The following is a 26,716-nucleotide window of genomic DNA, read 5'->3' on the forward strand; positions in this document are numbered from 1 at the left end:
ATAATCCAATAAGAAATCACAGCATTCGGCCACCGGACTCCGCCCTGCTGTAGTGTTCTTTGGTACCACCGGGGGGCAGCGGAGCGCATGTGACTCCATCACAGGTGATCTTTGATTAGTCAGATTCATCATAGCGATTAGTGGAATGTTTACTGGACTCCCTTTGCTAAATTACAGAAGTTAATGAGTCCTTCAAACTGATTTTCTGGAAAGTTCAAAGACACTTTAGCTATTACAAAACATTTTAACAAAATGAGCAACAAAATATCGCCTTTATAAAATTAAATTTATTTATTCACTTAAGTTAGCACACGTCGTGGGGTCCAATCAACCTGGATTTGAATCACCTGTGTGGTTTCTCTTCAGTTCAGGGCCCACATTGGATCTGCGTCCTGCGAACATTAGTCTCTGATTGAAGGAACCTTTCTGTCTAAGAGGAGTTGCAGGTCAGCGTCACTTTGGGGATACTGGAAGTGAGAAGCTTCTTCGACAGCCTCTTTTCCCGCATGATTTAAATAATTCCAGTCGTTTAAAGGTACTGCAGTAATTCTCACAAAGGTTTCTTTTAACATGGTATTAGGAGGCGCTTTGTGACTTAAATATTCCACAGTAATTAGTTGCGCTTACAGGAAGCGTAATTGGCCTCAAACAATGTTAGTTTCTTTCTACGTTGTTCATTTCGTTCCACAGTCTGTTGGGTATTCAGGCTAAGAACGTTTTAAGGCTTTAGAGGAAACAATCCTCAAACACTTGAAACATAACATGTTAAAGCGAATGTGAAATACTTTGGATGGTCTTTAAAACATTTGTCCATTTATTAATCAAAATGACAAAAAGGTAGCCGGAACAAGAGACACAAATCAACAGAACAAACATTAAAATGCCGAAAAACATGACGGTTCCTATAAAGTGCCAAACAGAAAAGCCTCACTGATAATATATATATCTATATGTATACACAACACCACATAGAAAACTAGAGTTTTACACACAAATATTAGAAATCATATAAAAACAATTCTATCAGATCATTTCTGAAGGGTTTTCTGCTTAAAATAAAAGTGTTCAGTAGTTAATCTGCGAGTTAGGCTTTTCTCTGGGAAACCAAAGTCATGAGTGCTCGTACATACTGTGCAATTTTCATCAATAAAACCCTTTAACCCCCCCGCCCCATCTAATACATTCTAATACCGCTCAGAAACAAAACATTTCTGATGAAGGCACACCACAGGAAGTTCTGTTCCCGATGACGCCTTGTCCGGCGCCATCCAGAAGACTCTCCCTCCTAGACATCACATCTACAAACACACATATGTTGCGTCTGACAATCCACCAGTGGAAAATGTTCTCACTGGGGAGCAGAAGAATCACCAGAAACCATTAATTGTGTTCCAGTTTTGTCACTGAGCTCCACAAATGTCAACTTTGGTAACCTGTTGTAGAAAACACGACTCGCGGGCTGCTGTGCGATGATTACAGATTTACCCGCGAATGTTCAGCTAAGTGCATTTCCCTAACCTTCCTGATGTATAGATCTAAAACCCAAAAGATTTGCGGTTACTGTTCGACTGCTTTTTCAATCAAAGTTTATGTTCTGCGAAAGTCAGATGACAAATGATTTGTAACGGCTTCACGTGTATGTAAATGTTGTGCAAGTTTTAGTGTTGAGCAGGTTAAGCGACCATTCAACCACCGCAGAGACAAGACATACAAGGCATGACCCTCGAAAAGAAAGATCACAAGGAAAAGACAAAGACAAAAAACTGACATCAAATCCGAATACAAAAACAATGGTCACAGAAGAGAATCTTTTTGGGATTAGTGACGACTAGAGTTCAGAAGGCAGAGGCCGTCACGTCCTCTGCCTTCTCCGGCTGTTCATTTCAAAATAAGGGTCTTCGCCTTTGCTCTTGTGTTGTTGAACCTTCTTGCAGACGCTGGGCTCCGTCTGGACGGCTCTGACGTTGGAGCCGTTTTTTTTCGGGGCCACACCGACTCCTGGAGTTGCCTCCGGTTTTGAAGTGGACTTCCCCTCCATGGGTGCTGCTGGCTTTCGCCCCACTCGATGCGCTGTGGCTGGCGTTTTCGTATTGGCTTTAATGTTGGGAGAAGGGCCCGTGTTGCCCCCTGGGATTCGCCCGGGGAAAGCGGCGGCGGCGCGTGGAGGGGCAGCCGTGCTGCGCGGGGGGAGGGCGGCACCGCGTGGAGCGGCAGCGGCTACCTTGTACGTGACGGGCCCCTTGGCTTTGGCTGTGACCTCTTTGTTCTTTGGCAAAGAGCAGGGAGGCTTTGGTGGCCCTGGTGAGGCGGCGCGGGAACTGGGGGCGGGGGTCCGGGGAGTTGGCGTCGCTGCACCTCTGGTGGCCGTCCGCACCCGCCTGGCGGCCTCTAGACGGAGGCGCGAAGCCGGTGAGCCCGAACGGCGCTGAGCAAGCAGGCGTGAGCGCTGGTTGGCACCTGACGGGGGCCTGCCATCTTTAGGGGCGGGGCCCCGAGCTACTGCGGCTGTGGGGCGGGGCACAGTAGTGGCGGTCGGGGAAGTGCAGGGGCTGGAGGGTTTGGGGCATTTGGAAGACGGCTCAGGACAGACGGGGCTCCTGGGATGCGTGGCGGCACCGCGGCGTGGCGGCCTCAGCTTTGGTTTGGAGGCGGGGCTCGGACCTGCGGGTGCAGGCGATGATTGAAACGAGGATGGAGTGAGGGCTCGGGGGCGACGGACCTGCACACCCTGACTCCCCGGGACGGGAGGCTGTTTCGAGCCTCCCACAGGCGTGGATGGCAGAGAGGAGCAAGCTTTGGTGGTGGTGGAGGTGGGGGTGGGCAGGGGCAGCTGGGTGGGCTTCCTGGGGGAGGAAGAGGTCCCCTGCAGGTTCCTCCTGGGCACCGAGGCAGCGCCCTTTCTGGGCATTGTGGGCGTGCAGGCCGGGGAGGCGGCGTTCGAGCGACACATCTGACCTGCGGCGGTCGCAGGTGCCGGCTTACAGGCCGAGCGGGAGGAGGAAGACGACGAAGAGGTGGAAGAGGAAGAGGAGGACGAGGAAGAGATGAGGTCATTGACAGCGGCGAGGGGGTCCATCTCGGGAGGAGGGGTTGGAGCGGCGTTGCAGTGGTGACCTCCCAGGCCCGGGGGGCCTTTCTGAAAGGCCAGGATCTTCTGCTCCAGAGTGGTGAACTGCAGCACTCGCAGAGGGTCGTACTTCGTCAGGAAGCCCCGCAGTGTGTCCCAGCCGCCGCCGACGCGCACCATCACATGTTTCCCATGAAGCATCTGCGTGGGAAAGCAAATCAGCTGGTGAACAAAAAGCCACGTTTGGTTGATCAGAAATCAAGAGTGACTATGATGTAATCGGCCAACGTAATCCACCGAGTAACAAGCTTACGCGTGTGTAAGGATTCCTGCAGCTGTGCCAGAGCGCTCACAAACACACACGATGATATCCTGTTACACATCGTAACAGGATTCATGCTTGTACTGTACCTCAAATCTTGAACACCGGCATCTTTATCTCCCTTTCTCAAATTGTCTGGTAACTGAATTCTAAATGTACCGTTACAATAGATATTAGTGTTGGGCAGGTTAACACATTCATTTATTAACAACAATCTTATCTTAACGCGTCTAAACCAATGACAGCATTTGGGGGCGGACCACAGATCGGCTGTAGTGTTCACAGAGTCTCAGAGTAACACAATGCTAAACAGTCACATGCTAAATCAGTGTGTTACAACAGCCTGACCAACTGATCTGGATTACTGGTGTGAGGTGACCCGAAGAGAGCACTCACCCGAATAAAGAGGGTCTTGTCTCCCAGTCTGTAGCGTCCCTCAGACAGGTACTCAATGGAGACCCTGTTGGCACAGTTGCAGGGCAGGTCGTCCACGGCGTGCTCCTACGAGACAGAGGAGAGGTCACAAGGCGGCCCTGTTGGCAGGAACACTGGAATCTTGTTGTAAACGTATGATATCATCATCTAATCCCAACAGATGGCCGGAAAACCAAAACAATTAAGGTTCTCCAGTTTTTGTAGGAATGCATTATTGCGCACTGAAGCGCGCAGTGACTCGTCGAATGATGATCAAATACCTTTTCTAAATGCATCAGAAGTGACGAGGACATAAAGATACAGAGCAATAAAATCACTGGCAGCATTTGCTACGGCTGCTCATTTGAATGAAGGAAATACGCATTTGGTAACATACATACTAGTGAAATGCTTTCATTCAAACCGCCTTCCGCTTCAGTGAGTAGATATTTTTGGCCCAGATGTCTCCTATGGGAACATAGAGACATCCCCCCCCCCCCCTGTTCCAGCCTTGTTTAGGGGAATTACGGTGTTGGCATCACAACCGCCATCAGCTACGAGTCAGAAAGTGTTAATGGAGGAGGCTTCGCTCGTGTGTGTGTGCGCACGCTTCGAGGCTGCGTGCACGTGTGAATGAGTCACAGCAGCCGAACGCCACGTGGTTCGCTGCAATGTGTCAGCGCCCGCGGGGGGCAGAGATGATGCTTCCTGAAATGGGGTCGCACATGGACCGTCGACGTGATCAGCTGTGGGCCCCGCGGACGCTCGCCACGTCCAATGAGAGCAACCGGGTGAAGAGGAGGAAGCAAAGGTTTTCTTTTCAAAGCTCGGCGTCGAGGTGGTGTTGCTGCGTCAGAACTCACCCCGGGCTGGTAGAGGCCGCCGTGCTGGCAGCACACGCTGAAGGTCTTGACGGCCGGAGGCGGCTCCTCAGTCATCAGCAGGGTCTCCTCCAGCTCGATCTCCTTCTCCAGCTTCACCAGCACGGGGGGCTCCACGCCGTATCTGAGGGACACGCAACACACAGTTTACCTTTGCCGCTCCTCCTCCTCCTCGCTCTACACTCAAACACTCACCTGGAGACGATGCGGCCGATCTGTAGGAGGCAGAGGCAAACTTGCCGAGGCTCCTTGTGCAGCACTGAGGCAAAAGAAGGCAACAGTTTACGGTCAGAAGAACGGTCAGTGTGAAGAAGCAGCCGCCGCCAGCTTGGCCTTCAAAGGCCGAATGCGACGCAATCGCAAATGACAGGGAGGAGGCGGGATGAAAATTCCTGTCCCACACTCTGGAAACATGAGAAAGAGATAAGTACAGAAAAGCAGGCAACAAGAAGGGCCGGGAGGCCCCCACATGCAGTTCTGCTGCTGGGCAGCACAAACTCAGATGTCAATGGGTGAATCCACAGGCTACAAACGCACGGACTGACACGGAGTCGCAATTTAAAGAACTGTCCCGCCGTTAATTACAAAAAGCCAAAGTTGGAGGTTCAAAATAACTTTATTGTACGGAACACACTAAAACACCTGGAACAGGGACTACTTCAGATTTAAGACTACTTTTGGCTCCCACGTGGAGAAACCCAGACCTCGCTGTGGTAGGAGAAGGGTCTGCACCAACTTGTCAACCCTCATGCAGCGGTGCAATGGACTCGTTTGAGGGCCTGAAGAGCAAATACTCTCCAACAGTCACATTTCTTCCGCTATCTACAAATAAGACATTGTATACCCCAAACCCTACATGTGCACGTTTGCATTATACTCCACTGCTGAGGGAGAGGCTTGGCCTAGGTTCCCCTACTGGTAGGAAATGTAGAGAGAGTAGAAACAACGCTAAACTGAATACCATCCTATATAGCGTGACAATGCCAAAAGATTCATCTAGCTATGGAAACCAGTCTTAAACCTCTCAAAAAACACCTGTACTGATACAGACTCGTTTACTTACGCTTTCATTGAAGCCTTAAAGCGCTGGAGGGCTGTCTTGTTAAGTTATAAAATCAAAATAGATGTATTAAAAAAATGTTTTTTTTAAAACGGCACATAGAAAACTCTCAGGAGACACATGGTCTTCTTACTGAAAAGCATCCCAATCCGTTGGTTTAGAGCACCATTCCTCGTAGTGAGGCGATCCCCACACACCGTACTCAGGATGATTGCTCTCTACAACACATCCTATTAAACCATTAAGAAGTGAGGCTTAAACAACTGAGCTCCGCAAAGCCGCTTACACCCGCAGTCTCGTCTGTTTCGCCCCGGTAACCATGTTGTCCTTATCAAACAGATCAAGTCATCCTCGGAGTAAATATTTAATTTAAGGATTTGTCTTGTGTTGCATATGACTGCACAATGCATCGATTTGTTACTTAGCCTGAAGTTTTGGATCTGATGGAGTTTTTTCCGAGGTAGAGAGCCTGAACACATTGAGGGAAACTCACCATGATTATGCTCCCCGAAGTTCTAAAGCAGAACTTGGCAGGTGTGGCATTTTGTTGCATTAAATATTCACTAGTTGATAAAGTTTTTTTCCTGCTTGGACATTATTTGACTTTGTAGTACTTATTCCTTAATCTGGTTATTGAAGAGATAAAGTTGTGACAATATTTGCCAACGCGCCAGAAGTAGCGTTTTGATAAGTGACCGTGAGTCTCTGCGACACACAAGATTAAAATGGACATAACCAGGAAAGGGTTGCCAGGTCAACTCAAAACTAACTATGTCCTTGTTCGTGAAAAGGTCACATTCTAGTCAGCTGGATTGGAACAATACTTAAGTCTGCACATGAATGAGAGAAAGGTGGAGAGCAACGAGCAATCTATAGCATTAAGCCATGGAGAGCTGAGATGAAGTACGGCGATGGCTCTTACCGAGGCCCTCCGACTCAAACAGGTACGTCTCTTCCACGCCGACGTGGCGGCACCAGGCCAGGAAGTTGGCGGTGTTGTCGCGAGCAAAGAAGGAACCCGGAGAGGCGTCCCGCTTGCATGCTATCTTCCTCGTGGAGAAAAGCTGCGGGGCGGGAGGGAGATCACATGAGCTGTTAACAGAACCACAAATTCATCAAGTCAGCGCTTTGAAGGTTCTGTGAACGGCTGCGTTCCCCCGTCCCGCCCTTTGGCTGACGGGTCGGACTCACCTTGCACGCCGCCGAGGGGCAGCTTTGGGCGATCTTTGTCTGCAGCACGCCGATTAGCTGGCACAGCTTCACGCCGTTGTTCAGCTCCTCCATGAAGAACTCGGCTCTCACCTCCTCGCCTGCAAAAAGGCAACACAGCATCCAGCACATTGCAGGTCGTTCGGTTTCACCGGCAAGGACACTTAATAAAAGATGAGATGTGTGTTGTTTACGTAGGCCCGATTGATTAATAATAAATAAATAGGGCACAGATTCAAGAGAAACGTTTTCTCCCCTCTCAGCAGAGTCTTTTGTGTTGATCCCTTACTCTCCACGACCCCTCGTTGTAATTCACCCCCCTGAGAAACTCAGCAACAGGCAACGAGAGACGAATCCACAGAACAAAATCCCAAAGAAAAAAAAAAAAAAGCCACAAAACTAAGCGACGCCAGATCGCTCCACCCTACAACCGCCAGGCCCCGGGGGGCGTTTGTGCGGTATCCGTCCCCGAGGGAGGGGGGTAGGCCATCGCATCGCTTTATGAACTCCAGAATATCGTAGGGTGCAGAAACTCAGCGGCCTGCTTCTTCACAGGGAGTTTCAGCGTTGGTGTCGGTTTCCAGGGATCTTCGGTTTCCTCAAAGCTCCATTGTATCATCTTGTATCATCGGGGACAATAGAGGTCGGTAGAATAGTAGAGAAGGACGCAATGAGGGATTTTGTTCCGCTTCCCGTTTCTGTTTGCTGGGGCGCAGTTGGAAATGGCAGCATCCAAATCCAATTACACGGGAGTCAAGTGTGCGTTGGTATTTCTCTATGGGGGGGGGGGGTTGCCAGGTGGTCATCGGCAATCATTCTTAGCTTATGCTTGTCATCATTGCTCACAAATATAAAAGAGGCGAAGCGTGCACTCACAGCGTTTGTTCCGTCAACATTCTACCCCAGCAAGGAAACCGACAAACAAAACAAATATGTCAAAGCAACATACCAGGCGGCGCGTGAGGGGAAAGCGGAGGGGCGAACAAATGAAGAAAGCCCGAGTCGGCATGCGGCGCTTACCCAGCATGCCGCTGAGCCAGATGGCCAGATCCTCCTGCATGGGCACCAAGGTGGCTTCATGCCGCACTGCCAGCCACTGGTCATACTGGAAGACGTCGGTGAGGCCGGGGCCGTGCCGCTGGGCCAGCGGGCTGCGAGGGCTCCTGGGGCTCCTGGGGCTCAACAACGGGGCATCGAACTTCTCCCCGAACCACACCTGGACACGAGAGAAGGGATAGAGGACGGAGGATTAGCGAGCATTTACGTGTTCTTGGGGGGGGAGCAGACACCGAGGAACCTCCGAACTACAGGATGGCATGTGATCGGTGGTGGTTTAAACCAACTGTCCCTCCTCATGGAGAGAAGACACATTATTAAACTAGTGCAGAGAGGACGCGTCATGGCTGCCATCCCTTCTACGCTCAGTAGAAGTGCAAACCACAGCCCCACCTCCCCAGTTATCATATTTCGCTGTAAATCCAGGAGGAAGAAGAGGCGATTGCATGCCGTTGCACTCCACTGGTTAAATGGGTGCTACTGGTTCACAGTCCGGTGCTTACATGAAGCGTGGCGCTGATCACGGGGGTCTCATCACATCCTTCTCCACTCACACATCCCTTCTCCCGCTCGTACTTCCCCTCCACTCCACTCTTTACACTGACAGGCCCTCGCATAGCAGAAGATATGAAGGGAGGGACGGGAAACAGTCCTGTGCAGCGCCATGCAGCGATGTAATGTAGACATTTATAGGGGAAGTATGTGGATAAAGAGGAAAACTGGTGAATCATTTTAAAACCAAATTGTTGTCAATACTTTAAATAACTCAAGACAACGACAAAGCTCCTTCTTCTCAAAAACAGCATGACATTATATATATTTACCGGTGGCTGCCCGCATCCAGTTCAAAACATTGGTGCTCACGTACCATGCTGTGAATGGATCGGGTCCAGCTTACATCCAGGACATGGTCAAACCCTACATCCCAACCCGCACTCTCCGCTCTGCATCTGCTAAACTGCTCGTTCCTTTCTCACTGAGAGCAAAACTCTCGACAGGATCACGACTCTTTGCTGTCCTTGCTCCGAAATGGTGGAACGAGCTCTCTGAAGACACCAGGACCGCAGAGAGCCTTCACACCTTCCGCCGCAAACTAAAGACACACCTCTTCAGACTCTACCTCGACTAAAGACTAACAAATTGTTGCACTTAAATTGTACTTGTAACGTCACTCATCTATAGCAAATTGTAAATTGGCTTATTTGAGGAAATTGCGCTTTCTTGTTCTTCTGAGTTTGTACCCTATGGTTGAATGCACTTATTTAAGTGCGGATGCTTTGGATAAAAGCGTCCGCTAAATGACATGTAATGTATTTATTTATTGTATTTACAATAAATTGATATACATTAAATATATGTCTATGATGTTTTGTCCTAACTTTTTAATTATTCCCTGGCAACTGGCTGGACAGATGTGCACTATGAGGACGTCCAGACGTTACATAACAACCCCCCTCCCTGTAGAATCTGTTTTCGTTTGAGAGACAGCGTGTAATCTGGGGTTCAATCACATGCCGTCGAGCAATAATGAGACGCCGCGTCCGCTCACTGAATGTTCTTATTGTTATTAAAACACGGCCCGGTCGAGTCGGCCTTCAGTTCATCGCTTGCTGTTCAGCCTACAAACTGGAAACCTTGTGGCCAGTCCAACAGAGAGGCTATTATACACCGATGTTCTGCTGAAGCCCTGTGTGTGTGCGCGTGTGTGTGTGTTGAAGCTTTAGTGAGGCTTTGAAGCCAGCGGAGTCTGAATGTTTCAAGTCCCCCTGCTTGGGGAATGTGGATGCAACAACAGGACTAAATCTCACAATGCTAAGTAGAGAAGATTAGGACCAATTAGCAGAGTGGAAATAAGTCCTTCATTATCATGAATTTGGCCCTAATGCTCAAGCTAAGTTAACTCCAAACTCCAATGGGCAATAATTTAGTTAAATTTGGAGAATCTCAAGCAACGGATTGGAAAAAAAACAACGGTGAACAAAAAAGAAATCAAGGCAGCAGAAGTGAAGATGTTTTGCACGTCATCAGTTTATAACACAGACTTTCCCAGGCCAACATGCTGCTGGGGACACCATCAGATGTAGATCTTACTTTGTAAAGAAGACAGTGAACAAGCTGAGTGGCAGTGGTAGGGTTGGGACCACTACCAAGTTGCAAACTTTCCATATGTAAATGCCTTTTTAAAAGCACACATTTTCCGCCCCTTTGTCAGTGGAACTTGAAGCCTCTTTAATTACATCCAACCTTTACCCATTTACTCATCTTGGAGTCATTTGATTGCCAGGGGAGCTCAGAGGTAGAATTGGGGAAATGCAAAAAGGCTACGTCACTAGAAAAGGACACACACACACACGCAGACTGAACTACCATCTGCATTGCACCGGTTATAGGAGGCTGATCCGTCTTTCATCACCTGTGGAATGCGGGTCGGTAATCCTGCAGAGGCCTGTGTGTTACAATTTCGGTGGGTGGGGCTTATCTGATGCTATTAACCTGAGCCACTTATACCAAAGGATAGCTGAGCTCTGTGGAACAATAGCCAAGGGCAGCAAGGTCCCAGGGAAAAGTGGGCAGTAGTGCTGGACCCCCCTCAAAGAAAAAAGTATCGTATAGATCTGGTGTTGAAATTGAAAATAAATTCGTACATGTTCATGATGTTCTCTGGCTTTCTAGTTAAACAAGCTGCTCTTGTGACTGCATCATCTGTTCACATTATTACAAAAACCTTCTGTCCCTGTGATGCCTCCTGTTTCCCCTGCATGTTTACGGGCTTCTTGTCCGTGAACATGCAGGAACGTTGTTTTCTCGCAGTGGCTCGTTCACGTGTTTGGCAACAACTCTGACCAGGAGTTACATTTATCTAGTTCTTTATTACCATTTCCTTATTGCCATTTCCTATCTGATCAATGGGCCATTCACACAGATTTTGATTGACTTACCAAACTTCCCATGGCCTGGTGGTTGACCTTTGACCTTGCGAGGATCACAACAAAAACCAGAGCTGTTTGGTTTGGCCCAGCTGAACAAACGGGGGTCACGCTGCTCTTTTCAAGGGCTTTTCTGTTTGCTCATTTAGTGTGTGTGTTTCTACAGCTACCCGACAGAGATGCTACAACGTCTCCACCTGAAACTGAGCCGCTCTGCAACTATTCGTATCCATCACCAAAGAACAACCAAAACCTGCAGACATTATCGCTTGCTGCTGCGTTAAGAAATCGGCGCGTATGCTGCCCGTACTTCCACGGGTGTGTGCATTTTCAGCGCGGGTGAACAGCGCGGTCAAGAGTGTGACCATTTATCGCATGTGACTGCTCTACATGCGCGGCGAAGCTCCGAGTTAGATCAATGCCCTCACAGGGGGCCTTCCATCACACGCAGTACAAGGCGCTTTGTTCTACATCCATCCTCCTGTCCACTGTAAATGTGCGCCCAGCACTTATATTTAATACATATTTCTGCATATCCAAAGACGAGCGGCGAGAGACAGGCCTGTTAAACAAGACACACACACACACACACACATTCTCCTGCCATGGGACAAATCTGTAACACAATACGTTTGTTGTTCTGGGACAGCTGATATTTCGTTCCTAGGAGGGTAAGTGAAAAGAAAAAATCCCCATTTCCTACATCACTCCCCCCTTTCTCCCCACAATCCTCCCAAAAACATGTGCGTATAAAGTCCTCGGGGTCGGAGCAGTGGAGCGTCAGACACGCAGAGCAACAACACGGCGGCGCGCTGCAGTTGTTGAGCAGGAGAAAGATGCCTTCACCGCTTTGTTTAACCGGAACAACAAGGACCCATTTCCCCCCCCCCCAATCTAGACCGACTACTAATCTAGATATTGATGATGATGATGATGACGAGCCTACCTGGACGCCAGTCTGCACAGCCATGACTGTGGTCACGAATGAGTCACTTCTTCATCCTGTGGAGCGAGAAGACAAGAGTTTGGTCAGAAAAGAGATCATATCAAAAAGTTCAGCGTGTGGGTGAGGAGGTTCAGATGGTCTCCAGGAACAGTTTGATGATGTTGAGAAACATCCTTGCTAAGAGTTCGGCTGGAACATTGATACCTATACATATAATTGATGTGCGATTCAAGTGGAGCCCTGCTGATACAAGTAGCATAACGTATTGTAAAAGGCCAAACACAGGTGAAAACAGGGTCTCTAGAACATCCTGTAACTACCAGCAGCCGGGGGGCTAGACGCCGCCCTCGGATGTTGCCAACAGCCTTCTGACTCCCGGGACAAGAGAAGGACGTGAACGAACCCCGTGAACGACCTGCTATCGGCCCGGCCACAGTCATTAGAATGGACGATTTGGATGATCGACACCCCACTACTACCGTATGAGGCTCAGCGCCTGGCCCCCCATGTGGCCTGTACTCAAGTCCTGCTTTCAGAGGAATAGAAAGAATCACAACCGCGTCGGCAGCGGGGCAAAAGGGACGGGGACGAATAACAAAACGGTGCATGTTTACGATCAGAGGGATTCCTCAGCAAAAGGCTACAGCTATCAAGAAAGATGACACACGTGGCAGTCTATAGTCACTGTGTTATTTCATTTACAAGACAGTCAATTTAAAAATTGGCCAGGCCTTCTGAAGAATGGGTGGAAGAGTTGAATACACCCGCGGTACTCTGACTAAGCGCTAACGCAGGAACATTAGAAAGGACAGTTGAACATTGATAGAAGCTGCGGGCGAGCCAACGGCCCGCTGGGCAAAAACAGATCCCAACCAGTATGTTGTCGTCTTTGTGAGTTTGAGTTTTCGAGGATGGGACTTTGTCACGAGGACGTGATGAGGGCAGTCCGAGTGCTTTTTCCCCCCACACAGGATGTGAAGGATTACCCGACGCTCAGCGGTCCCTGGGGTGTGCGTTTGAAAAAGAGAGGGGGGGGAAGCAATCACACGCGAGCAGATCCTAAAAACACTGATAATTTGGTCAACACAGCTGAGGCAATAGTCCCCTCCACCCCCCGACGCCCTCCCCTCAATGCTCCCCAGATCCCAAGACACCACCTCACATGAAGCCAAAAACGTACAGCAAGATGGGTTTGTAAAACTTGAAACTACCCGCATGGTGTTTAACCCCCCAGGTCATCCCCCGCAGTCAACAACAACAACTCCTGCATCCTCCTCTAGAAACACCTCGACAACCACTGAGATCACATCCTCTGTTGTTCACCCTGCCGGAGAGCGCTGCATGCCGTCATCCGACACCTAGAGCTGCATCTCGGGGGACAGAAGAAGCGAGTCAGCATCCGGGCACGGGACGGGTCGACCAAGCGAGACAACTTACCTCAGGAAAGAAGAAAAGCAAACCATGGTTTCCACGCAGCTGCACCGGTCACCTTTAATCTGCCTCAGAAGCACGTTGATGCAAAGGAAAAAAACAACAAAAAAACTGCGCCCTCCTGCCAGAGCGACTCTTGCCTCTGTGGCTCTGCGAGAGAGCGGCGAAGGAGAGGCAGCGAGAGAATGACCGGGAGGGAGGATGGATGTGAGGAGGAGGAGGTGCAAACAGAGAGCACGGACTAATGAAGTGGCTACGCTTCGCTAAGCCCCCCCCTCTTCTCCACCACCCACTTCTCTCCCCCAACAATCCTGTCACGGTGGGACCCTCACACAAAGCCTCTATTGTTTTCTTAGCTTGCCAAACTCTCTCTCACACACACACACACACACACACACACACACACACACACACACACACACACACACCTCATCTGCAAACCAGTCACCAAACCAGGAACTTACCAACCACAACGGGCCGAAATGGATTAAGGTGGGATAGTGGAGGTGCGGTGTGTGTGTGTGTGTGTGTGTGTGTGTGTGTGTGTGTGTGTCCCCTCTTGGCCCACGACAAGGCTGCTTTGGTGAAGCCACCGGGTCGTGCGCAACGGAAATAAGTGGACTCTTCAATGAACGAAGAACTGAAAGCACAACATGCGCCGATACCTTGTGCGGTTCAAACAGTCTATGGCAGGCTTCAGAATCAGAGATCAGCTGGATGGAATCAGCATTTCTTTCTTGGGTCTCTTAAAACCCGATTGGCCGGTGAATGGAAGCGCTGCGAATGACTGATCCAGGTTGATCTATAACAAGCCTGAGAGGATTTCAATAGTCTTCTACACCAACATCCTGAAGGCTACGAAGTGGAAAGACAGTGACCAACCAGCAACATTTAGGACTTCAAAAAGAGGGCAATCCAGACTGGATTCTTTTCAGCACGCGGGCGTTAGAGAAGGCTCCCTCTGAACAACACGGGACATAAAGGGCAAATCTTTGGCAGTGGACTCTAGTGTGTGCATCTGCCACGGGGACAGCCCCCCCACCTCCCCTCCCACAGCCAAATGTCAAGCAGAGGAGGAAGACAGAATAGGAGCCAAAATAAGACAAAACATGTTTTATGGTGGGCGGCACGGTGGCGTGGTGGTTAGCACTGTCGCCTCACAGCAAGAAGGTCCTGGGTTCGATTCCGCCCAGTGGCCTTTCTGTGTGGAGTCTGCATGTTCTCCCCGTGTCTGCGTGGGTTCTCTCCGGGTTCTCCGGCTTCCTCCCACAGTCCAAAGACATGCTCTGGGGATCAGGTTAATTGGGGACTTTAAATTGCCCGTAGATGTGTGAATGTGAGTGTGATTGGTTGTGTGTCTCTGTGTTGCCCTGCGATTGGCTGGCGACCAATCCAGGGTGTACCCTGTCTATCGCCCGAAGTTGGCTGGGATGGACTCCAGCCCCCCCGCGACCCTGTGTGCAGGATAAGCGGTTTGACAATGGATGGATGGATGGATGTTTTATGGTGGTGGTGAACTTGGGGGTGGCACGCTGGAAAGGGCAGGCAGCGCCACCATGACACCGAGCACAACCACACACATTCCACAAGCAGACCGCCGCCAGCTCCGCCATTCCATCTGGAAAGGGGGCAGTTTCCTCCGTCACCTCCCTGTAAGCATGGTTTTAGTTCCAGGAGCTCTGGCGGGTTTTCAGGCCGCGCTGTCAGGAGTTCTACACAGCTGTTGTTGCGTCATCGAGTGGCCGTTCAAAGAAGAGGTGACCGAAACACTGAAGGCTGGGGAGTTTAAGCAGAACGTCTGTTTTGTTTCCTTGTGGAAATCTTGAGTTGGTCCTCCAGTTGTCGGGAATCACTCAAGCGCTCCGCTGCTGTGTGTTGTGGGCAGCGCTGTTCAAATCAGCCAATGAGAGCGCCCGTTCTGCTGGGGGCGGGGCCTCAGGTGAGCCGGAGTGTCGTTTTACCAAATGATGTAAACCTATTGATGCAAATGAGATTAACCAAGAGAATGAGGCCCAGGAGGCCAGTAGACAAAAAGAGTCCAGTCCGGTTAGGATTTAACTATCTGGATGTTTTGCTATGATAAAATTAAAGCGTTGTTGTGGGATGCATGCCCTCAGGCCCCATCTCCACGTGGAACTGACTTAAACACCTTTTGGGCAACAAACTTCAGATGTTTCCAGATGCACCTTTGTTTTATAGAGAGGCATATCTAGATACGTATGTGATTAAGGAAAATGAAGTCGTGTAATATTCATATTTGATACCAATTGTAACTCCATATCCCCAATTCAATTTCATGCGGTGGGACCGGAGCAGGACAAACGCTGAAAACCAAATAAAAACATGGCGGTGTCAATTTGTCAAAAAGGCAGTTTCTTTAAATAAATCCTGCACAAGGGAACGTATCGTTATAAACAAAGTGCCGACTACTTTGGCTAAACGCTCATTAAGAAGCCGGTGTTCTCCTTGCAGCTCAAGACAAAATCCACTTCCTGCTGCTGAATACATGAAGAGAAACCGCCGCTGTCTGGTAACACATGAGCAACTAAACAGACCCGGAGTCTGCTAAAGCAAAGGGATCTGGTACCAGCTTCCCCGTGGCCCGACCTAAACATAGATGCTCGGTGTAAGTTTTGTTGTGGGTGGGGGTGAGACATCTGTCTGCATGCTCCCCACGCCTCTGTCTCGGTCTCTGGCCGCAGCTAGTAATCAGTTAAGAGGATCAGCGCTATTCCAGACAGCAGTTGCACCCACCTCAACGACGCTGCGGCGTCACAACACACACGCAGCACGTGGCGCGCTCCTGCTGCCCGGCGGTGCACGGGAGCACCCGTGCATAAGTGCAAATTGGAAGATAAAAAAAGGACATGACGCTTTATGTAATAAGTACAACGTTCAGGCGCCGATGTCCTTTTGATTTTCCACTGTGCATTCCTCAGGGGAAATATGAGCAAATAAAATAAAAACATGTCATGTGCAGTTGGAGACCGCAGGGTAGGGGATGGGGAGGAGGGGGGGGGGGGAATCAAAGCAATCAAAGGGTAACAAAAAGGACGTGTGCTTGGCGCAGAATAGAATAGTTTGCCGTCCCCTTTGAGAACTTAAAAAGAAGAAGATAAATTGGCTCTAGTGCACACCGCTCTGCACATTATGGAGTCTGAAGGGGTCAGTGGGCTTCATTAAAAAGGGCTCGCCGCCTGAACCAAAGTACAACACTATAAGAAGAGACGTCACGTTAGTTCTGCGTCTGTAGCATTGAGCCTTCAGGGGTAAAATATAGGATGCATATCTTTATACACTAGGTTTTTTTAAGAACTCTTCCCATGTGAAAAAGATGCCCTATTTTCATGCATTTCGTTTGTTAACCTGAGCAGACAGAAATGGCTGAGTAATACCTTTGTGTGCCTGGTACCCTCGGTGTGAAGTGGCTGCAGGCCAGTGAACCTCCTGCGCCCTTCAAGGCCAAACCCTCCCCCCGGAGAATACCGTCTCCTTCCCTATAAAACTACTTCCTGCTGAGCCCTTTGTGTCTGGACTTAATTACCTTGTCGGAGGATCGTTTCATTTGCTCCGGCTTCCTCCCCCTTTTCATTACAGATGGGGCCCGGCCGGCGAGAGGGGAATTCATTCAGTTGAAGAGAAAGACAAAGTAAATACCTTTCAGCGGCCGGTTGTCAAACTAAGCACTACATGTTCAATGAAACATTACTTTCTAGAGCGGTTCAGTCCCCCTCAGGCCTGTGCAAGCCCGCTCATCACACTTTTCCATGGTTAAAGATGACCGCTTCCTTCAAGCAGGATTAAAACTGCTCTTGGCTTCCTTCCTCTCGCCCTTGTTGGAGAGTTTTATTCCTTAGAGGTGAGACACGGTGAGCAAAGTCCATCTTAAAGGCTTGAATGAGTAGGAGCCACCTGCCAATCCCATTTTGATTTGTGTGATGCGAATCCAATGCTCAGTATGCACCACGGGGTCATCGCTGGGATTTAGGAGCCCCCCCCTCTACTCACTCAGGATTGGCTTCCATGACCTGGGCCAGTAAAAGGAATCCACGCAAGCGGATTCCAGATCAGTGGGAAAGAGCCACACGGGCTTGTCCTCAGGTCAAAACTGTAGAGACAATCAGACATGTCGTTGTCCACTGTCCGTTTGACAAACTATAGTTCCTCTACAAAGGACATCTTTGTCCCGTCCTGCTGCCTCCTCGGAGAATATGAAACACATGTGCCTTTCTTATCAAAGCCAGAAGGTTGTTTGTCGTCCCTCAGCTGAAGATACAAGACGTTAAGTGAACACGACATCACAGACGAGCTTCACACAAAGTTTTTGTTTCAAACCTCGAAAGGTAACAAACTTACTAAATAAACACTACTTGACAGCTTAGAAGAAGACAATGTCCAAGCGGGGGCTTCAATGGTTCCCAGTTGCTTCAAGAGGGGGACACCACACCCACTTTGTGTGTTCAGCCGAAGAGATGAATGAATGAATGAATGGGGGCCGTGTGATGCAGTCAGTCATCTGCATTGGTTTGCTCCAAACATGCGGACGCCGCCCTCAGCATCAGAGTGTCTCTGTCACTACGTCCCACAAACTCACGTTTGGAGACACACTGAAGACATGTCAGATTCCCTAACACCATAGACCCCGACTGCGAAGCATGAACCTACAGTTTTAAACTTTACACCCCCTCTCTCCACCCCGTACTTTATGTCAGCAGAGTCCTACACAGGCAGCCACAGCAAGATGCCCACTCAGAGCCCTTTCTGCTGATCTCACACACACACACACACACACACACACACACACACAACTGCAATGACATCATCACTTCAGTCGCAGCCGTGCATCAAGCAGGCCAGCAGTTTGAAATAGCTGAGCTCATTAGCACGCCAACCTAAGCATTGCAACCAGGAGGAAAGGAAATTGACGACGCTCTGCCGGAGCAATGGACGTCTACTACCAGAACACCCCACCAGAGTAAATACAGTTTTTGGGCTCCTCCTTTATGGTCAACATTAGTGAATAGTGTGAACATTGTAAATTTCCCCACTGTGGGACTCATAAAGGAATATCTTATCTTACCTTCCTCCGCTAATAACATTGATAACACCTCAGGGAGGATGTTTTAGAGTGTGTTAAACCAGAAGATGCTAGTCTGTTGGAGTTCTGCCGATCATCTGGGATTTGTTGTCCCCAAACGGAGCTCTGCTACGTCCAAGCAGCCCGCGTTGCGATGTAACCAGCTTCATCAGGGTCAGTTACCCATCCCCCCCCCCCTCGCAGAAGGTCAGACCAAGGAGACGTGAGAGGTCACGGAGGTTGTCAACCTCGGCCTAATGAGCCACTCTTGTTTGTCACATAATGATCCTAGTTGTGTGTGTGTGTGGGGGGGGGGGGTTAAGAAAAATGGGTTGGGTTACCTTTCACCTTAATAAGCCTCACCAGTGCTAAGAGATGGTGGTAGACACCCTTTGATCTTCAGTGAGCGGAAACAGTCGCGCTTTTGATCGGGGGTGCAGGGAGACGGAGAACTTTCTCATGAGCCGCCGTCAGAGCGTTACTACGAAAAACATCCTATCGGGACCCATCAGTCAGCAAAAACGACAAAGCACCAGGCGTCTCGAAATCACAACCCCATGAATGCACATGCAACTCAACCGAAATGGGGACTTTAGTTCTAAAAATGTAAAAATAGGACTGTAACCAGCATAGGACTATTAACGTTAAAATAGCACACTAATTAATCAGCTATCACACAAGATAGACATGTTTCTGTATGTAGTTCTATGCTCTACTGGGAAGATATTTACAGAATCTACATGATCCGACAGACAGACAGACACAGACACACACACACCACACACCACACACACACACACACACACACACACACACACACACACACACCCCTGTAAACTGTACCCTAAATTAACGAGGGGTAATCCAAGCCTTCATTATCATTTCCATTGTGTCCACACACGCAGCATCGCAGCCCATATGTGCCCACGTGCATGTTTAACTCATTAAGCCTTCTTTGTCTCATCTGGTGTGTGTGTGTGTTTTAGTGTACGCCCCCTCAACTTCCTTCGGGAACCCAGATCGGCCCAAATCGCGGGGCCTGGGGCCAAAGATCAAGCAGATGGTGGTTATAAAGATAAGTTGGAATTGGGGTGGCCACTCGCTCCCTGAGAGCTCGGCGGTGACAGCTTGCTCTGAAACAAGAGGCCGTACTGTGTTTCCAGTAATCTGCGTGAAGGACAATAACAATCAGAACAATGAACTCCAGTAAACAAACACAGCGCCTTTATCAGACACTTGTAGTGCACACTTCCTGCTCAGAATTACACAGAATCAAATTACCTTCAAATGAATGAATGCACCCGCAGGATCTGAGACTTGTATGGTTTAACAGCTCGCATTATTTGATCCTACTAAATCACTTATTTATAGCTGCGCCGGGTTAGTTTATACGCATCTCCAAATGACATGGCCATTGACTTCCATTGGTTCATTTTTTTGGCCACTTGAGGACAGCGTTCACATTACAAGCGATCGTTTCCATCATTCAATGTAAAAAGAAAAAAAAGAAAAACATCGCCGCAGCTTTACATATCACTAGCTCAGGAAATGCACCAGAGGAAACTAAACAGACAAAAGTTCCCAAAACTAACGCCGAGAAGGCAGATATCGTCTAGAGAATGTCCACAAAAAGAAAAAGTCAATTTTGACTCAGTAAATTTTTTAGCAAATAACAACTAAAACTAAATGAGCTGCTAACGCAGGGAGCACATTCAACTGATCCATCACTTGGTTTGTCATCAGTGGAGCGGATCAAGCCAGCGGCGTCCGGCCTTATCACTGGCTGACGATCAATAGTCCAGATCATTCGTTGGCGTGGTGATGAGTTACATAAGTGTGGCACAATGTCGCCGTCACGTTACATTATAATCCAAAGACTAAGTGCATTTTTGTGTAAATGTTAATTTATCGGTGTGGTTCAAGACCCTACTCGTGCAGCAATAACAAGGGAACCGATAGAGGATCATAGGCAGAACCCAAAGGCCCTAGACAGATGCTGTGAGGCCAGTGTGAAGGAGATCCCTGGAGTCCCTCTTTGCAGGAAGCACCAGCAGAGCAGTGACCTTACCGTCTTTCCTGTGACAGGAAACCAGGGCCGTTACAATGTGGGACACTTTTTTTAGTATTTATTATTAATGTAGCCCTGGTTATTGTTCTGATACTACAGGAAAGCCCAGCAGGGTAGAGCAGTGTTTGTTTTCATAAACGGCAGCTTGAGAGGAAATCTAGTCTCTCCTTGAAGAACTCATCACAAACACAACATGCTCTTAAATATTACCACGATCAGCCACTCTAGGGAAACTAGTGCTACTACGACGCACATCCACACCTGGAAGCTACCGATTCTCTTACCTGCTTATTCCCACAGGTCAAAGCTTCACACTCAACGGGGGTCCGTCAGTGTCAATCAAGTGTCATCGCCGAGCAGTGGAGTCGGTTGCGGGTTTGAACTGCAGCCTTGGTCTTCAAATGCGACTGCGGCTCGCGCGGAAAAACTAAGGCACGGCGTTTATTCTGCACTTCAGGCATTTAAATAACAGCGCATTAGAGCTCAAGTCACCGCATTCAGCGGGTGTGCTCGCAGCTTCCACGCGGCTCCCTCATGGGCTTTGAGGAGAAACGGGAGGAGACTTCAACTTTTTTTTTTCTTCCTCACAGGCTCAACATTTTCGGACAAACTTTGTTTGCATAGAGATGAAGCAAAGCTTTGAGACTTACCAGCGTCACTGAAGGTTGTGGAGTTTTCAAGCAGAAAGTCCGTTTTGTTTCCTTGTGGAAATCTTGAGTTGGTCCTCCAGTTGTCGGGAATCACTCACGCGCTCCGCTGCTGTGTGTTGTGGGCAGCCCTGTTCAAATCAGCCAATCAGAGCGCCCGTTCTGCTGGGGGCGGGGCCTCGGGCTCACCTGAGTGTCACTTTACCGAATGATGTAAACCTATTGAAGCATACTCCATCTCAGAATACGATTATTCTTTTTTTAACTGTGAGTGAGATAAATACGCTACATTTTGATTTTTTACTTTTTTTTAAACCCCTTAAGAATACAATACACAAACAAACGCACTTTTGCGGTTTTGCTGTCTGAAACTGCAGGTCCTTTTATAAGAAACTGCTTATGAGTTTATTATTTTTTGGACAAACGAGTTTGCTGCCTTCTTTCAAGCTTATTTCTAGCCCATGCAACATAAACAAAGTCCAGCATTTCAGCATCAGTTTTTCAGCTGTTTTTCTAGTGTGTAATCATGTGCCGATACCATGACGGCTGGTTTACAGCGAATTAAAACCACCTCATCTGACGTAAAGACCCCTTTCTGCTTGACCTGCGATAGTGATTGACAGGAAAGTAGTAATGTTAACGTCCACAGCTTCGCCCCGCAAGCACCACTGACCCATTGTTTCCAAACACCCCTGAGGGGCCTACTGCATGTTTCACAAAGAGTAGGATGATTCTCCCTGTCTCTTCACAGCTGCCTTGTCCCTTGAGGGCGAAGGAGGACAGGTTTGTTTCAGACTTTCCGCCGCCCCTTCCACATTGTTGTGTGAAACCACGGCCGCCTCAGCTTCAACCTTTTTGACATTGTCATAAATACTTCAGGAAACAGGCAGTTTGCCTGCTGACCACCTGAAGCTCTCCAAAACTGGATATTGTTTTGCTGTGGACAAACTCTGTTGGGACTGCGGTGTTGGCATGGTGTGTTGGTGTGGAGATTAAACATTCCCCCTGTGTGCGTGAGCACACTGAACTGCAGGTTTTCTTCTAAACGCAGTGTTCAACCTCACTGACCCGATAAGCTGCTAATAAGTAACTTTATGGGAGATAAATGGAGCCTTTCCCGAGGTTGAGCCCTTCTTTCTACACCATTTTCAGTGCATGGATTCCTTCAACATTTGAATTAACTGAAACGTACTGTCTTTACTCATCTAGATGCAAATGAACAACCAGCTCAGCCAAAAGTAGGAGTATCATCATTTGGGGTCCGTGTATGTGGAAAAGCTGATAACATTAGCGATAGCTAAATTAATTGTGTGCTTTACTTTTTGAATTGTGAAAACCGTGGTTCCCTTATAGGTGTGAGTAAAACCACCTGAGTGTATTAAATTGAAAGGGCCAAATCCCTGGGAACTTGCAGATTTCATGCCATGTCACGTGTTTTGAAAAGCATGTGAGTTTATAATGTGTATGGGCTGGGTCACTACGGGTAAATAATAAGGATATAGTACATTACATTCAAAGCGTTGCCTGTAAGAGTCATTCCCCATGTGCAACATCCATTCTCATCAAGCTCCCAACCGTTTAACACAGCTGCCCTCTAGTGATGAAAGAAACACACCCAGAACACTTTAGTAGGACAATCACAAGTGTAAATTCCCTTTCAACTAAAACAATCAATAATCGCTAAAAGGCAGGTTCATGATATGAAAAAGCTGGTGAAAATTATTTTTTCAAGCAACCAGAGAATTAATAATTGAATCAAATAAAATACACTTACAAACATTTAAAACAAGAAAGTCATATTTCATAGTTGGCTCATTGATTATTTTTGCAATCAATATTTGTGTTTTAATGATTTATTTAAGCATCTGTGTATTGAAAGCCAGTGAACGGATTTCTCTTTAGTAACTGAGAACCTTTCACGAGGGTTGGTTTGATTTAAGGCTCTCCACTGTCAAACAGCACTGGTAGGCGCCTGTAATCCCGCTTTCACTGACAAACTGATGTTTGAGACGAGCTCCAGTTAATTCACTAGGCATAAGGACAAAATAGCATCCACATTGTCCCCTGGAGAGGTATTTTTTACCAGAGACAGGAGCCACTGCATCACACTGACTAAAATGCGTTCACTGGATCGGTAACATTACAGTGAAAATCTAAACGACTTAGGACTCAGCAGGACTGTGAGAAGACTCATGCCACGAATCCCAATCCGTGACCCTAATGTTTCAAACCGGCCAGGTTAAGTCAATATTTAACTGTTTAAAGCAGTCTAAGCCACAACATGTAGGCATGTAGAGTATTTTCCCCTAACTTGTCCATTTGGGATGGAGGAAACAACGATTGAATATTCGTTGGCCAATATTGAATCCAGACCATTGTAACGAAAAGAGAGCTGAGCCGGAAGGCAAAGCTCTCGATCTACCGGTCAATCTTCGTTCCTACCCTCACCTATGGTCATGAAGGATGGGTCATGACCGAAAGAACTAGGTCACGGGTACAAACGGCTGAAATGGGTTTCCTCAGGAGAGTGGCTGGCGTCTCCCTTAGGGATAGGGTGAGAAGCTCAGCCATTCGCGAGGAGCTCGGAGTAGAGCCGCTGCTCCTTTGCGTCGAAAGGAGCCAGTTGAGGTGGTTTGGGCATCTGGTGAGGATGCCCCCTGGGCGCCTCCCTAGGGAGGTGTTCCAGGCACGGCCAGCTGGGAAGAGGCCCCGGGGAAGACCCAGGACTAGGTGGAGAGATTATATCTCTGCACTGGCCTGGGAACGCCTTGGGATCCCCCAGTCAGAGCTGGTAGATGTGGCCCGGGAAAGGGAAGTTTGGGGTCCCCTGCTGGAGCTGTTGCCCCCGCGACCCGACCCCGGATAAGCGGCTGAAGATGGATGGATGAATCTAGATAAATCTTCGGGAAATAATATGAATAAAAAAAGTTCCAGCACTCAAAATAAATAAACTCTTTGAATGACATCATCAAGTAGACTTTACTAACGCATTACCCCCCACCGCTCCTCCCCCTCATCTCCCAGCATGCCTCTCGCTCCAACTCTGACTGTATCCAGTTTGAAAAAAAGAACAAGAAGAGCTCTCAACGGATCCCTCAGAGTACAATGTGTTCCTAACACGGCTGTGTGGACCCGTCACACCAGTCAGGACGCGTGGGCACGACGGCCGGAAGGTGGAGCCATTTCCCACATAATGACTCCATGGGGCCCGAGCAGGGAGGTGTAAGGACGTAACATGCACTTAGCGTCCCACTGGGATCTTTTTGTCTAGGCGCTCGGAGGCCGTTTGGGCTTACTGGCCTCATTTGCGCCATATGCCACCAGGGGCCTGGCTGTCACGGCAGATAAGGGCGGCCGCGTGATGGCATAACTGCCCGTGCCGCGTTCAAGTACACTCAGTCACTGCGCGGCATTAGTCCCTCTTCTAAAGAGGTTTAACCAGGTGGTGTCATGGATGGAGCCGAGGTTCAAGCTTCTTTTTTTTTGCGGATTTTAAGCCAACCGCTTAATGTGTGCCTTTATTAGTTTGTAATATAGTTATATAACGGTTATAGTAATAATACATGTTTGCTATTTTAAGAATAACTGCACTGAAAAATGCCTCGGAAAATGTCTAGATATGTACATGGTGATAATTTGCTTTTAATTTGCTCAATACACCTGTACCTCTACTCCTACAATTATCTATGTCAGGGCTTCTGTGGAACGGAAAGCTTTTCCACACGAAAGAACCTCTGCCATGCATTACGAGATCAATCTAACACCTGGGAATTTTAGAGCTTTAGAATTTTACTTTAGAACATTTCCATGTTTTCCACAGCAATTTCACGAGTAGCATCTTTGTGATGTGTGGAGCAAATAAGTTTTGCTGTACATCCCAACATTCACCGACAGATATTACATTAAACACAACCATAAATTCCTTTCAAACTCTAAAAAAATAACATTTACAAGCTAAATGTGTTTTGTTATAGAATCTAGGGCCCAAAAAGGCAGCAGATCTTTCGCTAAATATCTCTACTAAATTAAATTCTCAAATGTATAGAAATCTGATAACTCAAGCCATTCACACATTAATTTTGAATGCAAACCTGAATAGCTGAATAAAATAATTTATAAAATAAATAATAAAAATAATTTAATAATCCCGAACTGCACCTTATGGCTGCCATAGGAAATGCCTTACTGTATGAAGAGCATGCGCGATATTACCAGTGTTTCACATTGTTGCTGTAAATATAACTATTCAACCAACTGAAGTCCCCCTTATTAGCATTCATTGTGGCGACATCACAGCGAATGCTCACGAACAGGCGCCTGCCAATAACATTTACATTAGTATTGACTTGAGGTGAATAAACGAACAAGTGTGATATTAATATTAATATTATCTGTGAAGCGGCCTAAACGGGGACCACTCGCAAATACACAAACAAGGATATCCGGCATTACACACGGTGGAAAAGGTCACGCCAGAATCACAATGCGGCCCACACACGTTTATACGACCCAGCAAGAAGAACTATTATCGTTATTAAAAGCGCCATCAAATAACTGGAAGTAAAAAGGCGAATGTGCGTTCGCGTTTTGCACCCACGGTGGCTAACGAGCCGTTAGCTAAGCACCCACGGTGGCTAACGAGCCGTTAGCTAAGCACAACACCAGCGTGCCTTTAACAAGAGCCACCAACCGCCACACCGACTCACAGCTCGGATCTGGTGGTGTTCATCGTTTGATAAACTGCAACATTGTGTTCACTCCGGGAGTTTGGGTGCGCGCTGCGGGCGTCTGGAGGTAGCACACTTAGCACCATTAGCTGGACTGGGATCTGACATGCTAATGTGCGGCGCACAGCTGACGCTTGTGTGCGGACTATTCCGATAGCCGCACCGAGAACTTCGTCAAATAGCGCGCTATTAATATTGACGATGGATCGCCGCGGTAGATAAACGCGTGAGCGCGCTGTGCTCGCGGACGTGTGTGTTAAAACCAACCGCTCGGAGCCGCTTCGTCGTGAATGCGCCACGTTAGCTAAGCTAACCAGCGAGCGCGAGACCGAGTCGTTAGCCCAGAATTCGGTTGACGGCTGCGGGAGTCCGCGACGCGCGCGCGGGTTGAGCTCGGGCGCGCGGCGGTTTGTTTGCATCAAAACGAGAAGCATTTCGAAAAACACACGCAAGGACGTGCACTTTTCCGCTGTCTAGTGTCAATTCTTCAAAATGGGGTCTGCTAACGTACGTCTCCGCCATTTTGTGACAGGTTTTTCATCGAGCAAAGGGGTACGTGTAATGGTTGAATGTAACCCCATCAACAAGATATCCGCTTGGCAGTTACACAGCGAAGGGATCAGCAGTAATTTCCCACCACCCTGTGAGATGAAAGTTGTTTAGAGGTGGTCAGCAAGGGGACAGAGGCTGTTTATCACAGTTTAAGACTTTCCTGCAATGCAATGCTCTAAAAAGTGAAGAAAAAAAGAAACATGTTGGTGATCATATGTAAACCACCAATAATTTGTATCCATAAATAATATGTATTTAAATAGATGCTTTGAGAGATAGTGATCACAATGTATAGTGGAAGTATCCACCTTGTCTCTTTATTAACCTGAATA

The 26,716-nt window shown here is 48.2% G+C and overlaps 1 protein-coding gene across 3 annotated transcripts; it reads right to left on the reverse strand.

Annotated features, from left to right (window-relative positions):
- Nucleotides 1-791: 791 nt before the first annotated feature.
- gas2l3 (growth arrest-specific 2 like 3) lies at nucleotides 792-22,527 on the reverse strand. Of its 3 annotated transcripts, none has more exons than XM_040172885.2 (9): nucleotides 21,109-22,527; nucleotides 11,883-11,938; nucleotides 7,974-8,169; nucleotides 6,936-7,054; nucleotides 6,667-6,808; nucleotides 4,880-4,943; nucleotides 4,667-4,808; nucleotides 3,786-3,890; nucleotides 792-3,268 (listed from the first exon to the last, which is right to left on the reverse strand). In XM_040172885.2, the coding sequence occupies exons 2-9, from the start codon at nucleotides 11,904-11,906 to the stop codon at nucleotides 1,853-1,855; spliced, it is 2,208 nt and encodes a 735-aa protein (XP_040028819.2). In that variant the 5' UTR covers nucleotides 11,907-11,938; nucleotides 21,109-22,527; the 3' UTR covers nucleotides 792-1,852. The 3 variants fall into 3 exon arrangements, with proteins under 3 accessions (XP_040028819.2, XP_077957108.1, XP_077957107.1); XM_078100982.1 differs by lacking the exon at nucleotides 21,109-22,527 and adding an exon at nucleotides 13,320-13,683; XM_078100981.1 differs by lacking the exons at nucleotides 11,883-11,938; nucleotides 21,109-22,527 and adding an exon at nucleotides 8,513-8,854.
- Nucleotides 22,528-26,716: the final 4,189 nt, after the last annotated feature.

Source organism: Gasterosteus aculeatus, chromosome 4 (genome assembly GCF_964276395.1).
Source record: "Gasterosteus aculeatus chromosome 4, fGasAcu3.hap1.1, whole genome shotgun sequence".
In the NCBI taxonomy this organism is placed as follows: Eukaryota; Metazoa; Chordata; class Actinopteri; order Perciformes; family Gasterosteidae; genus Gasterosteus; species Gasterosteus aculeatus.